We start from the raw sequence: 15,546 nt of genomic DNA on the forward strand, positions 1-15,546 counted from the left end.
TTCAGCCAGGTCACGATCTCGCGGTCCGTGAGTTCGAGCCCCGCGTCAGGCTCTGGGCTGATGGCTCGGAGCCTGGAGCCTGTTTCCGATTCTGTGTCTCCCTCTCTCTCTGCCCCTCCCCCGTTCATGCTCTGTCTCTCTCTGTCCCAAAAATAAATAAAAAACGTTGAAAAAAAATTAAAAAAAAAAAGATTTTAAAAATAAAAAAAAAATACAAGATGAAAATCAGAAATTTTAACTGGTGTCTCTAATACATAAACACGGCATTACCAACCCCTGTCAAGAAGAAGGAAGAGAGGGGGCGGGGAAGAAGGAGAAGCAGAACCAACAGAAACATGGATTTTAGTCCCAGCTCTGCCACCTGGGAGCTGTGTGACCTTGGGCCAGTGAGTTAACCTCTCTGTTGCTTAGCTCCCTCATCAGAACCCACCGCACGGGTTCAATGTGAGGCTTCAGAGGGACAATACAGGCAAAGTGCTAGAACCAGCACCTGCCAGAGTTATGGCTAAATCGAGGCAGGCTGTGCATGGCATCGAGGCGGATGGGTTCCAGCTTCCTCCGGTCCCGCTCAACCCTTCCTCTGTCCCCCTAACTCTGGCCCACAGGGAACAAGCTCAAGATGGAGCTGGACGAAAGTGCCATGAGGCGGGGCTCCTGGAGAGCCCGGCGGGGCTGGCGTATGAGGAGAGGACCTGCCTGAGACCCTGACTTGGGAGGCCCCGGAGGAACAGCTGCTTTGGGGGACATGTGAGGAGGTCATGGCCGGAGGCAGGGGGCTGGGGCTTGCTTGAGGAGCACGAAGTGCCATGGGACAAGTCAAGGGATGATATGGGCCATGTGGGAATGGGGTGGGAGGACCCCACTGAGGAGTCTGGCTGGCCATGGGACAGACACGTGGGAGAGATGCTGCCCCACATCTACCCCCCGCAACCGATGAAGACGAGGACTTTGGTGACATCTTCATGGAGGACCAGCCTGTCCGGACCTTGTTCCCTGAGAGTTGGCTCTGGAAGAAGTTTACACTGCCAAAAAGTAAGTCAGGGTAGGACCACAGCCTCCACGCCAGCATCTGGTTCCTGGTCCTTCCGTGCATCAGTGGGTGCCAATCAGAGCCAGTGTCCCCAGTGGTGACATTGAGCTCTCAGTATAGTCCCATGACAGGCACCTCCCTGTATGACGATACAAATCTGACGGTTCCTCCCAAAAGATGACCTTCTAGTGATGGTGGTCTCCAATGGGGTGACCCACTGGCCCCTGGACAGTGACCCTCCCAATGCAGAGGCTCTGTCCAGGCAGCACGAACTCACTGATGTCCACCCCCGACCCCTGCCACTTTCAGAAGCCTCTCCTACAACAGCACCCTTGTGACTGTGCCAGATTCCATCACCACGTGGCAGTTTGTGGCTGTCAGCCTCAAGGCTGGACAAGGTGACCCCACAAGCCCAGTGCCGAGGAATTGGGAGAACGGTGGCCCTGCTCAGCCCTGGGACAGCTGGCCTCTGGTTAATGCCAACGTACTCCCTTGGCTGTAGGTCTCTGCGTCTCAGATCCCTCTGAGCTGACAGTTATGAAATCGTTCTTGGTGGATCTCAAGTTGCCCTCCTCCGTGGTCAGGGATGAGCAGGTCCAGATCCAAGCCGTGCTGTACAATTTCAGGAGCCGCCAGGTCAAGGTGAAGCCTGAGCCCTCCCCTGCCCACAGACCGTCTGTCAGTGTATTTTATAAAGGGGCTGGAGTGTGTCCATCATTCAAAGGGGCCAGCGAGGTGGTTGCCCTTTTGAAAAGCTTGGGAGGTATTTTTCTCATAGAAAATGCACAATCACCCCAGCAAACGGCTGCTATCATTGCTTTTCAATGGGAGGAAATTGAGGCACAAAGAGGTTAAGGGGCTTTCCTGAGGCCACACAGCACATCAGTGTCAGGCTTGAGACTGGCAAAGTGGACGTGGAGGCCAGGGTTGTGGGCTATGGGGTCGAGGACCACGTGAAGAAGACACTCCTGGTCAAGGTAATGGGTGCCCCCACCCCTGTTATTAGTGCAGACAGTGGGGCTTCCCCTGGGCCCAGGCTATGATCACAGGACAGACAGACACCTGGGTGGCTCAGTCGGTTGAGCACCCGACTCCGGTTCAGGTCATGATCTCACAGCTTGTGGGTTCGAGCCCCACGTCGGGCTCTGTGCTGACAGCTCAGAGCCTGGAGCCTGCTCCGGATTCTGTGTCTCACTCTCTCTCTGACCCTCCCCTGCTTGCGCTCTGTCTCTCTCTCTCTCTCAAAAACAAATAAACATTAAAACAAATGTTATTTTAAAAAGCAACCAGGCCTCTTCAATGCGAGTGAGGTGCAAGGGAATGAATTTGAAAGTTCAGTCACCCAGTCCCCACTTTGGGACTTTGTTGTCAGACTTGAGCTCAAGCTTTGTCTCTGCCGTGTGACCTTGGACAACTTACTCAACTTTTCTGAGCCTTCGTGTCCTCATTTGCACGATGGGAATAATCATCACTCCCAGGAAGAATCAGAGAGCTGGGAAAATTATTTATATTTATATTTCACATAAAAAAATTATTTATATTTAGATTTCACAACTGGGTGGCTCAGTCAGTTAAGCGTCCGGCTTCAGCTCAGGTCATGATCTCACCGTTCATGGGCTCAAGCCCCGCGTCGGAGTCTGTGCTGACAGCTCAGAGCCTGGAGCCTCCTTCAGATTCTGTGTCTCCCTCTCTATGCCCCTTCTCCGCTCACGCTCTGTCTCTCAAAAATAAACTTAAAAAAAAATTAGCAGGGGCGCCTGGGTGGCGCAGTCGGTTAAGCAGCCGACTTCAGCCAGGTCGCGATCTCGCGGTCCGTGAGTTCGAGCCCCGCGTCAGGCTCTGGGCTGATGGCTCGGAGCCTGGAGCCTGTTTCCGATTCTGTGTCTCCCTCTCTCTCTGCCCCTCCCCCGTTCATGCTCTGTCTCTCTCTGTCCCAAAAATAAATAAAAAATGTTGAAAAAAAAATTAGCAACTCATTGAGCTGTTAGAACAACCATATGAGGTAGGCACCTTTTATGTATGAGAAAACCGAGGCACAGAGAAGTTAAGTAATTTGCCCAAGGCCACACAGCTAGGACACAGAAGGGTTGGGATTTGAACCCAGGTATTTGGGATCCAAAGTCTGTGCTCTTTATAGCTAACCAATGCCTCTTCCTACTGTCATTGTGATTGTCATTATTACTATCATTGCTGTTGTTTTTAACTTGCTTCGTCATTGTGTCTCACAGGCAGGAGGGCAGATACAGCAAATATCCCACAGCATCCTTCTGAACCCCCAAGGTTTGTGGGTGGGGGCATGTGGGATCCTGGAGCCACACCAGGATGGAGGGAGGGGCTGAAAGACAGGACTTTTTGAGAAAGGTGCCCAATACAGAGGCAGAAATGTTTGTCAGCGTCCAAGGTGCTTAGGACAGAGGTGACTCCTAGGTGAGGGGGTGGGAGACCAGGGAGCTGGGTCTGCCCCGGCCTGCCCAGGCACAGGGAAAGGATGGGATGTCCATGTGGGGTCATCAGGGAGCCATGGCGGCTTAGGTCATTCCTGAGATGACTCTGCCCACCAGACAGGTGACATCCTTGGTGAGACAATCCTGGGCACCCTGACACCTAAAAGAACGCAGAGGCTGCTAAGGGTCCTGACTGGTTGCCCTGAGCAGACGCTGAGCTCCTTGGCACCTGTGATCATCCTGACCCGCTTTTTGGATGCCTCCGGCCAGTGGGGCAAGGTTGGAGTGGAACTCAGGGACAAGGTGATAGAGAACATCATCAGCGGTGAGACTGGGTTCCCTCCTGGGACCGCAGTGAGAGTGGGACTCTCTGGAAGGGTGGCTGGGGGCACCCCCAGGGCTGGGGGCGGTCCCATGGGACTCTCCCAGACAAGAACATTCACACTCTGACTCAACTCCCAGACTATACCCTGTTACCAAGTCCCCCAGGTGACCCCCAACAGTGACCCCCACATTACTCCTTCATTTGGACCCCTCTTCCAGGCTATAGCCTGACATAGACACCCTGCTTTACCCCGAAGCAGCCACCCCCAGAGTATACCCAGTCACTGTCCTAGGTTACACCCAATCAATGCCACGCCTTGGGTTGCACCCCTAGGGAACGCCAAGCAGAAAACTCCAGAATAATCCCAGGCGGTGGTCTCCCCGTTACACCTTCCCAGGTTATAGCCAAACTTCCCAGGTAACAACCAGAGATTCACGTGCCTGCTTATACCCAGACAGAGACCCTCACGTTAGTTTGGGCACTGACCCCTCTTCCCAGTTACGCTCAGACACCAACTCTCCATCCAGGTGCTCTCAACAATAACCCTCAGGTAACACCCAGACACTGTCACCCCCAAAGTCACACCCAAACCATAAGCCCCCAAGCAACCTTCAGGTAATACTCAAGTAGCAGTGTTCACAATGCATCCGAGAGGCGCCCTTCCAAGATGACACACAGGGGTAGACTCCCCTAAGCTACAAAGACACGGTGACACCCCTAGTTTATAGCCAAGAAACAGCCCCCGAGGAAACCCCCAGGTAGTGGCCCCCAGGGTACCCCTTTTCCTGGGTTTCACCTTCCACAATCCCTCTGACAATTCCCAGTCACACCCTTCCCCAGAGTACCCCGATGGGGCGATTTCCCAGGTTCCTCCCAGATAACACAGCACACTGGCTCCCACGGTCGCACCTGGGCCCTGCGGCCACCTCCTGATACACCTAGACAAGTCCCCTTGTATGGTTACATCTAGATGTGATGCACCCCTAAGTCACACCCATACCTTGCCCCCCCCCAGGTCATGCCTGACAACTGACCCCCCTTCATAGCCACACCCAAATGCCAAATCTCCCCGAAAGTTCTCCGCCACCTGTTTCTCCAGGTTACACCCGGATGCTGACCCACCGGAGTGCAGACGGCACCTACCACACCAGCAAGGGAAACCCGGGAGGCCCCTGGTAAGGACGAGGAGGTTGGGAGTCCTGCCGGCACCGTCCTGAATGAAGCTCGGGGACCAGCCTGCGGCTTGATGACCCCAGGAGCACCCATACCACAGGTCTTGGGGCAGGCAGCCTTCGGGCCAGAGCTATTGCTACTTGGGTATTCCCTGAAGGTTACCTGGGAGTCTACGGTGTAGGGGTCACTTTGGGGGCGACAGTGTCTGAGTGTTACTTGAAGGTTATTGTTGAACAGAGAGCTGGTGTCTGAATGTCAGAGAGAAAGGTTGTTAATGTCCGTGCTGCACACCTGGGCAGCAGCGAAGGAAGGGTCAGACTGGAGCAGCGGGGTCCATTGTGCAGACTCCCCCTGGTGTAGAGGCCCCTGTCCTAGAATCCCTTGGTTGTGATTCCCAGTCATCACCCGCCCCGCCTCCCCCCCGACAGGCTCACGAGCTACGTGTTCCGGGTCTTTGCCCTGCTCTACTCCACCATGACAACCCGTGTCTCTCTGTGCCACTGACAACTGGATCATCACCCAGAGGCAGGCGGAAGATGGGCACTTCTTGGGGAAGGGCCCTGTAATCGTGGTGCCCACTGCCCCCCTGCCTGGGCTGCTCCAATAAAACCCAGGGCTCTGTGCACTGATAGGCAAATCTCAGGCCCCCGACCTGTTTATGGGTAAAACGAGAACAGGAAAAAGCCAGGGCCCGGCACCCAGCCTCACGTCCCTCTGCTCTGGACCACCCTGCGCTCCGTTACAATGTCCAAGAGGCTGGGCATATCTGGGACGCCATCTCTCTCTCACCCCCGCTTGCAGTAGGCTCCACTTGCTGGCTGTCTTCGCTCTGGGCTCGGGCCTCCGCAGCTCCCCAGCCAACACACCCATCCCTACCAGGAGTACCTCCACATCAGCCTCCAGAAGTAGCTTTCAAACAGCCTGGGATGTCTCGTGCCTGCTCAAACACCTTCCATGGCTCCCAAGTGTCTATGACAACATCTCTCTATTATATCCTCTCTTCTGTATCTCCTCCCAAGCCTTACCCCTCACTACTCCCCGATCACAGATCCCTTTGCTTATGAGACCCTCTCTGCACGGAATAGCCACACTCCATCCCCTTTCTTTTCTTTGCCTGGCCAAATTCTGTTTTCTCTTTAGACTTAGCTCAGACCCACCTCCTCCAGGAGTCTTCCTTGAATACCAGCCCTGTGCCTGTCTCTATTATCATACCTATGGCAGTAGGGTTATCATTCACTCACTCAACAGATATTTACCCAGCAACTGCTGTGTTCCAACCACGCTTTGTACTAGACACAGGGGAGATGTGGCGGTAAACAAGACATTTGCAGCCTCTTCCTTGTAGTACTCGCAAGCTGGGGTGTGGGAGGAAGACAGAAATTCACCAAATAATTATAACTGGTGATTGTTTAAATCACAATTGTGCTAAGTTCCATGGGAAAGAAATACCAGGAGAGGGGTCATTTCTGGTCAGGGAAACCAGCAAAAGGAAGTGACAACCAAGCAGCAAGCTGATGAAGGAACACAGTTGGTGGGAGAAGAATGGCAAAGAGAGTGCCAGGCAAAAGGAGCAGCACGTGCAAAGGCCCTGAGGCTCTGGCACGTTTGAGGAAAAGGAAGGGAACAGAACCCAAAGTTGGGGAAGGGGATAGCTTGTCCTGAGGCCTGAGAAGGAGGAGAGATGCCAGGCCCTGAAACCCACAGGGTCTTGGGGGGGCCTTAGGATTTGAAATAGTCTGTTCAGGGTTTGCTTTCCCTGCTCTGTGAGCCCTTCCAGGGAGGTGAGCAGATCTGGTTTATCACAGTTGGCAAATGTTTGCTGAATAAAACTCTGGGTGAATGCAGGAACTCAGCAAAGACAGATTGCATCCCCAGATGAAACGGGGAGTTAGGGAGCGTGGAGGCCTGTGTGAGCAGGAGCCAGATGCTGTACAGGAAGGTGGTACAGAGAAGGGTTACACAGGTTTCACAGGCTCACAGATGAGAGTTTCTTTCCACCAGCAAACATTTCTCAGGCACCTGCAGTGTGCTGAGCACTGCTTTAAACACCGAGGACCTGGGGCAAACAAAATAGACAAAAATCTCTGCTCTCATGGTGTGGCGATAAGCATGATAGACACCTAAACGACATGACTTGTTAAAAGTGATATGGGGAAAGATGCGGGGGAAGGGGAACCAAGGTGGTGGGGCGGTAATTTGGAAGGCTTCATGAAAAGATGATATTTTTGTGGACCTGAGGAGGTGAGGAGGTGAGGGAGCAAGTCATGTGGACAATTAGGAAAACAGTGTTCCAAGCAGAGGGAACAGCAGGTGCAAAGGCCCTGAGACTGGAAGTGCCCAATATGTTTGAGGAATAGTGAGGAGTCCCCTGTGGCTGGGACAGAATGAGCAACAGGAGAGAAGGAGGAAGAGAAGTTGAGGGAGGGGACGGGACAGATTGCACAGGGCCTTTGGGGCTGCAGGGAGGACTTGAGATTTTCCTCCAAGTGAGATGGAAGCCATGGAAGGTTCCAAACTGAGGAGGGACACAATCTGATTCAAGAGTTCACAGACTTCTTTGGCCACTGTGGGGTGGGAATTAATTCCCTGGGACTCCTGTAAAAAGTACCACAAACTGGATGGCTCCAAACAACAGAAATGTATTCATTTTGTCACAGTTCTGAAGACCAGAAGTCCCAGATCAAGGCATCAGCAGGGCCATGCTCTTTCTGAAGGCTCTAGGGGAGAATGCTTCCTTGTCTCTTCTGGCTTGATGGCTTCTGGCAGTCCTTAGCATTCCTTGACCGGTAGCTGCAACCCTCCCACCTCTGTCCATCCTTCTTTTTGTGTGTCTTCATATGGCCTTCTTATAAGTACACTAATCCCTGGATAGGGCCCACTCTGATAAGTATGACGTCTTCTTAGCTTAACCAATTACATCTGCAAAGACCCCATTTCCAAGTAAGATCATAATCTGAGGTTCTGAGTGGACATGAATTTTTTTCAGGGGAGGGAGGGACACTATTCAACCCAGCACAGATGCTGAAGGTAGACCTAGCAGACTAAAGAGGAACTCACACCTTAAGTCAGTCATTTACCACCAATGGGGAGACCACCTCTCTGACCACCGCTTTCCTTATCAGGAAAATGGAGCTGCTGAAAGAGTGCTCTGAGATAGCATAGAGTTTAGTGCATCACCTTCCGTGGCTGTTGGCTTTGGCTCATAATGCAGACCCCCACACAGGCAGATTTCTGGGTGGTTCCTCTTCCTCCTCTCTCCCCATCCTGCTTCCAGCATCCTCCAGCCCAGAGCCGAGCACCTGGGAGTTTGTCAAGGTCATGCGGGAGAGGTTGGGGAAAGCCTCTCCAAGACACTGGGGATCATGGGTGTGATCCTGCGTCCACAGGATGGCTACCGAGGCTCTGAAGCAGACATATCTCTCACAGCTCTTGTCCCGATTGCCCTAGATGATGGAAAGGAACTGTGCAGCCGAAAGATACAGGTAAGACCCAAAGAGGAGGTCAGGCTCTGCAGAGTCCTCTATACCCTCTGCCCACAGGAAGTTCCCCCATCCTGATGTCCCTCTCAGTGCGTCCCTGTCTTCTAACTCCTAGACCCCTCTCCTCCAATCTCTCCCATCTAGTTTCTTCTCTCTGACCTTCCAGAATTTGACCGCCAGCATGGAGCGAGCCCGTAGCTTCCTGGAGAAACGGCTTCCCCAAATTCAGACAACTTTGCAGTAGCCATAGTCTCCTATGCTCTGGCCCTCACTGAGAACCCCCGAGCCAATGATCGCCTGGACAGCTTTGCCAGCCGTAGTGAGTGTGGGCCACTTCTTAATCAACTGTGTGTTAACCACAGTCATGGGGGGCAGGGGGAGGGAGATTGTGTGATTTAAAATCCAGCAATGTGTGATGAATCCCTTAGCGTTTACTGAGCATCTATGGTGTGCCACCCCTTGAGCTCAGACGCCAAGAAAACAAGGTGAACAAGATTAATATGGTCCTTGCTCTCAAAGATCCCACCTTCCCTGAGGAAAAGAAAACAAAGACAAACAGATCAATAAAGAACTACAAATTGATACAAGCACTGAGATGATAACATGCAGGATGGGTGGGAGAGATGATGAGAGGAGAGGGGTATGGATTGGAGAACTGGGAACTGGCTCTGTGAAAAGGGCCTGTGTGAAAGGCCAAGGACGTTCCAAGCTAAGAGAATGGCATGTGCAAATACCCTGAACTGGGAAAATGCTGGACGTGGTCAAGGATAGAAAGGTCATAACATGTGGTTAACTGTGCATTCCATGGCCGCACCTATCTCATCTCCAAGGGCCCTTATCCCATCCTCTCCATTACTCGAGTCAAGAGGAATGGAGTTAGAAAAACTTGCTTGCAGTGGGACTGGTGGAACCTGGAAGAGCTTCTCTTAACCTTAATTTCCACATCTCTAAATAGCGTCCCTGTCTCCTAGCGTGTTCTGAAAAGAATATGTCCATATGCCTCCTCAAAGAGTTTCACATAAAGTAAGTGCTCAATAAAATAGCAGATGAGAACATTTGGGCCAGATGACACAAGGAGAGGACAGGTTTAGGTAGATGGACCCGGTTTTGGGAGACAAAGTGGCCATCCACCTCCCAGATAAAACCCACTGGCCAGTGGACCACCTGGATGAGAACTCCCTATACACCACTGAGGCCACAGCCTATGCGCTGATGCAGAAGCTGGAATTAGGTCGCTACAATGAGACGCACGCCATTGCCTAGTGGCTACTGGAGAAGCGGGAGCTAGGCGGAGGCTTCAAGTCCACCCAGGTGACCCGGGTCCCGGAAAGAGGGGACTGGGGAGGGGCGCTAGCCGAGGTCCTGACGAGGTTGGCCCACCGGAAGGAGCTGCCCGTGGTGCTGATTTGCCACACTGGGTGTTGCCCTGGGCGCTGTCAGTGGTGCTGATCCTCAGCCCCATCCCAACACCAAACCACTGTGGTGGCCCTTGAGGCCCTCACCGGCTTCTGCAAAGCTGTCCCTTTCGAGGATGTCCAGGATCTCCACGTCCACATAAGCGTCCCCAAGAGAGCCTTGAACTTGGAGTGGATCATGGATCAGAACAATGCCTACCAGCAGCGGTCAGCAAAGGTAGGGCACTGAGGGGCAGACATGAAGTCTGCATTGGGGATGAGGCCAAGAGTCATGTCTCTGCCAATCTCCCTTTCCAAGATTATCTCACAACCAATGTCTATACTGAAGGAATAATGTATGATGGAAACAAGAGTAGATGCAAAGATGCCAGGGAGAAAAGTCTTGTGGTGGTTCCATGCACAAGGAACTCTGGAGACACTGCAAAGTGGACAGATTGAACAGACATACATTAGGACACACCCGAGTTGGCAGTTGTAGTTGATCTAGTGACAGTGTAGCCACCACAAATACTCTTCCAAAAAGGAAAAGTAGGGGCGCCTGGGTGTCTCAGTCAGTTAAGTGTCCGACTTCTGCTCAGGTCATGATCTCTCAGTCCATGAGTTTGAGCCCCGCATCAGGCTCTGTGCTGACAGCTCAGAGCCTGGAGCCTGCTTCAAATTCTGTGTCTCCTTCCCTCTGCCCCTCCTTCACTCATGCTCTGTCTCTCTCTGTCTCTCAAAAATGAATAAATGTTAAGGGGCGCCTGGGTGGCTCAGTCGGTTGGGCGTCCGACTTTGGCTCAGGTCATGATCTCACGGTCTGTGAGTTCAAGCCCCGCATCAGGCTCTGTGCTGACAGCTTAGAGCCTGGAGCCTGCTTTGGGCTCTGTGTCTCCTTCTCTCTCTGCCTCTCATGCTCTGTCTCTGTCTCTTTCAAAAATAAATAAACATTAAAAAAAACTTTTAATGAATAAATGTTTAAAAAAAAAAAAAGGAAACGAAAAACCATCTACATGGAGACAGGTGAGCAGTGAGTCACTAGGCCCCAAGATAGGGAAGTTACTGAGGCCTCAGTGCCCATGCATGCTTTCTTCCCCAACCCCACTGCATTTGAGCCATGGTTTGATGCTTCCTCCATGTTCAAATTCTCCTCACTTCCTTTCAGTTCTCTGCCCAGGATGACCTAGAGATCAAAGCCAGTGGCAGTGGGAGAGGCACAACCTCAGTAGGTCTGGTGTCCCACCCTGAGATCCTTAACTGGAGCCCAGCCCCACACCCCCCTCTACCCTGCCACTGGTAGAAACAGAGGCAATCTAGACTGCAAGACAAGATCAAAATTAGCAATAATTTTAACTACAACTTAGGGCACTACTATTTGCTAGGAACCAAGTTAAGGACACCCCAAAGCCTGCCCATAGAAAGTTGGTAAAAATATGGACTCCATTCACCAGTTAGGGAAGGAGAGACTCAGAAAGGTCTTCACTTGTTATAAGTCAGGAGTCAGGAGAGATAGAAGCCAGAGATCTTTGGACCTGTCTGCCCTCCCATGCTGAGTCCCTGAAGGGTGTCTCTTTGCTCTCCAAAGGAAGATTCTCCCTCCAGCATGCCTTCCAATGCCTGGAGGATAACTCTACCCTTTCCCCAACATCTAGGGGCTCCATTATATCTTCTGGCTCCATGCCCTGTGGCCCAGAATGACAGATGTCTTGTTCACTAAATTTAAGGCAGCCTGTTTTCATGTTTCTGGCAATGGAGTCACGGTTGAATCTCTGACTTCATTGTGTGACTTTGGGCATGTCACACTCCCCCATGAGCCTCAGTGAAATTTAAATTAAGTAAAGTTAAACATTCAGTTCCTCAGTTGCACCAGCCACATTTCAAGTGCTCAATAAACTACATGTGGCTAGTGTTTACCACATGAACAGTGCAGGTAGGGACTATTTCCATTACTGAAGAAAGTCCTATTACACTGAGATGGTCTAGAACCTAAAGAGTGTTCTGGTCACTGCACCCAGGAATTATGGGAAGGGGGCAGACTTTGAAGCGAATTATCCACAGGGGCAGAACCTGGGCAGGCGAGGACTGGAGTGAGGAGGAAGGGAGTGGTTGGGAATGGTCTCTGACACCTTTCCTGCCCTGGAAGATCCTGACCATGTATTGCAGGTGCCCGGAGTCCTAGGAGGGCACCTGCGCCCTGTACCACCTGAATGTGACTCTCCATAGTGCCCTGGAAGGTGAGCCTAGACCCAGGGACTCCCAGCCCTTCTTTTTCATCACTTTATTTTAGCTATCATTCAGTAAGCACATTTATTGCCTTATTCAACTATTCAACAAATATTTGTTGAGAATTTACTGTGCCATGCCATGTTTCTGGACCCTGGGAACACAGGCGTGATCTTCTCCTGGGTCCCGCATTCTAGTAGGGAGAGACAAACAGTAATACAACAATAAGTATATTATATTCCTGCTATTTATTTATAACAATCTACACTATAAAAATAAATATGTAGAAGGTGATGATAGTACCATACCAAATAAAGCAGGAAAAGATGATACACACTTGGAGGAGGTCCAGGGGAAGCTCTCTGAGGAGGTGGCATTTGAGCTCACACACGAAAGAAGGGAGAGAATGAGCCATGAAGGATCTGAGGGAATAGCATTCCAAGCAGGTGGAATGGCAGGTGCAAAGGCCTGGAGGCAAGAATGAGCTCACCTGGTTTGAAGAGGCCATTGTGCCCACAGAGGAGCAAAGAGTAGGGTTTTAGGAAAAAGGGCTGGAGAGGTTATGGGGGCAGATGATGCCAGGACTTGTGGCCATAGTGAGATCACTGGTTTTTGCTGAGTGAAGTGGGAGCCATGGAGTGTTCTGAGAGAGAAGGTTTGCACAGGCTCCCTCTGGCACAGACTGTAGAAGGCAATGGGAGAAACTGGGGGACAAGGGAAGAAGCGACTGCACCGGTCCTGTGGGAGATGATGGGGGCTGAACCGGGGTAGGGGATGTGGAGATGACCAGAAATGGGATTCTAGAGTTCCTAGTCTGGGTGGGGTACCAAGAAGGAAGAGACAGGACCCCGCCAGTGGGAACTCAATGTGGAGATGAGGGGAATGAGCCTCCCCAGCCCCAGGACTTTCAGGTACTAAGGTGACCAAGGATTTGGTTCGGGCCACACTTTTTAATAAAAATAAAATAACAGTAACAATAATAATAATAGTGGCGGTAGCAATAGGAGTAGTGATGAGAATAATAGTAACTGACAGTTACCAAGAAGTGATAAAGCACGATGTTAAGACCTTTGCTCCTATTAACTCATTAAATCCTTACAGGCTGGCTGGGCTGGGAATATTATGCTCCTCATTTACAGTTTAGGTAACTAAAGCACAGAGAGCTAAAGCACCTTGCCCAAAGTCACACAGCAGAGCCAGGATTTGAACCCAGGAAGCTGTGTTACCCAGCCTCTAAACTCCCGCCTTCTCTCTGCAGGTAATAAAAAAGGGGAAGAGACCTTCCAGCTCTGGGTGGAGACAAGGTCAGGGCACCAGGATCTTGGGCTGGGCAGGAGGAAGGCCTCGCTTCCCAGGATCCACACCCCTTGCCAGCTCTTCCTGCATACTGAATGGAGGGTGGGAACCAGCCAGGCTTGCTTTTCCGTGCATGCCCCCTCAGCCTGCCTCCCATCTTGCCCTCCCCTCCCCTCCCATGCTTGTCTACAATACTGCTGCCCAGTCATGTCCCCCAGCCTTCCCTGTCCTGGGATGCTGACTCCGCCACCGTGAACATGTTCCACGTCCCGGATGCCCAGAACTGGTTCCAAGCCTGCCGCCTCCCCATCCCCATCTTCTCCAGACACCCCAGCCCTCACCCCAGTCCTGCCCTTTCCCTCAAATGCCCTCACCCAGATCTTCCCCAGATAAAAACATGGGTTGAACTCTGTTCTAGGAACTGAAGGCACAGCCGTGAGCAAGGCAGCCCCTCTTTGCCTGATGGAGCTCGCAGCCTATCAGGGGAGACAGACAATCACCATATAATCATCCAGAATCAATTTAGAATGACAGCTGTGATTAAATATGGCCAAGGAGAGGTCTACAGAGGCACAGGAGGGCAAATTAGAGAATGACAAGGTGCATGGGTTGGAGAAGGCTTCCCAGAGGGAGGGAAGGATCAGTGGAAATTGCAAAGATGGAAGAAGGATGTTTCAGGGCAGAGAGAGAGGAGTGAGGACTCCAGGCTGAGAGAACAGCATATGCCAAGGTCCAGGGGCAGGAGAGAGATGCTTAAGAGCAATCACATGAAGGCTGGGGTGAGAGGGGGTGAAGCGGATGGATGAGACAAAGCGCCTGCTAAAATTGTTAAGCAAGGAGGCAACACACGAGACTCCTGTTCGTTAAACTGTATGCTGCTGGGGGCAGAGGAGTAGCAGAGAGACCCAGGAGGAGGCTACTGACTGCATTCATCCAGGCCTGAGATGATGGCAGGGGGAGCATGGGGGGAGAGGAAGGAGGAGAATGAAGAAAGACTGGAGCTGTGAAATCCCCAGGTTCCAGGGAAATCGAGAGGCCACCATGAGCATCATGGAGGTCTCCCTGCTCACTGGCTTCTACCCCAACCAGAATGACCTCGAACAGGTAACAGAGGTCCCACCTGCCTGCTGCTGAGCAGGGTGGGAATGCCCTAGCAACATCCCACAGTCCCCATGTGGGCACGGGGGTCAAGGCCCCCAGGTTAGTGCCCCGTGGTCAGTAGCCATGGTCACTTCTGGTTGTCTCCCTGCATGACCTTAGGCAAGGCCTTGCCCTGATGGGGCCTCCGCTTCCCTGACACTGGCATTGATGGGACAAGGGCTGGGAGCTCTGAGAGTTACTTCACACTGACTAGAGCTCCTAGAGCTGGGGACCTCCGGGCAGCGGGAAGCGGGTTGGGGGGGTGGTGTCTCTGCCAACCTGCAGGCCTCACCCTCTGCCCCAGCTGACAAGCAACGTGGAGATGTACGCCTTCCAGTGTGAGACCAAGACGAGGTACAGCGACAGCACCGTTGTCCTCTACCTGGAGAAGGTGAGGAAGCCTGGGTGTCCTCCTCCAGGGGCCCGTGGGCCACCCGGTGGGCAGAGTATCCACGGTCAGCACCTTGGGTAGTGTTGCCAGAGAGCCATGCAGTCTGAGGTCAGCTCCTCAGGCCGCAAGGTCACGTCGTCAGTGGTTATGGCCAAGGCCCTGTGGTCAGTGCCCCGTGGTCAGTGGCTCAGACAGGATTCCCTTCCCCAGTTCCTGCAGGCCGCCCAGGTCACCGTATACGACTACTACCAGCCTTGTAAGCAGGGATCTGGGGGTGCACAGGTATCCCCCAAGAGGACTGAGAAGAACAGGGCCAGGAGGAAAGGATGAGGCGGGGCCAGGACGGGGGTTTGAGGCGTGGCCCAGAGGGGGGCTGGGCACTGGGGCAGCAAGAAGGTTGCTAAAAGGGACCGAAAGGGATGTGGTGATAAGGGGCGTGGCCTTCCTGGGTAGTCAGAGCTGTGGGGAGTCTGGAAGGGGATGGGACGGAGAAGTGACCGGGCAAGGCCCGCAGGGCGAGAAGGGAGGAGTCTTCAAGGGGGAGGGGCCTGAGGAGAGAATGACTGGGCAGGGCCAGGTGGGGAGAGGGGCGGGGCTTAGGGGGCGGAGCCAGGCGGTGACCCGGCCCCCAGGAAGGCGAGCCCAAGCCAA

The 15,546-nt window shown here is 52.7% G+C and overlaps 2 protein-coding genes across 5 annotated transcripts in view; one reads left to right on the forward strand and one right to left on the reverse strand.

Annotated features, from left to right (window-relative positions):
- The window catches only part of EIF3G (eukaryotic translation initiation factor 3 subunit G), a 767,140-nt gene that overhangs the window by 708,294 nt on the left and 43,300 nt on the right, over nt 1–15,546 (reverse strand). The gene's annotated exons all lie outside the window — the stretch shown is intronic.
- On the forward strand, nt 688–8,936 carry LOC125928730 (putative protein C3P1). Its single transcript, XM_049639405.1, is given in 11 exon segments — nt 688–1,042; nt 1,343–1,428; nt 1,533–1,672; nt 1,909–2,007; nt 3,311–3,431; nt 4,899–4,974; nt 5,401–5,457; nt 5,459–5,543; nt 8,323–8,454; nt 8,618–8,681; nt 8,684–8,936. Coding segments are annotated over 11 exon segments (1,188 nt in total). The 5' UTR covers nt 688–881; the 3' UTR covers nt 8,851–8,936.

This window comes from Panthera uncia, chromosome A2 (assembly GCF_023721935.1).
Source record: "Panthera uncia isolate 11264 chromosome A2, Puncia_PCG_1.0, whole genome shotgun sequence".
NCBI classification, from domain to species: Eukaryota; Metazoa; Chordata; class Mammalia; order Carnivora; family Felidae; genus Panthera; species Panthera uncia.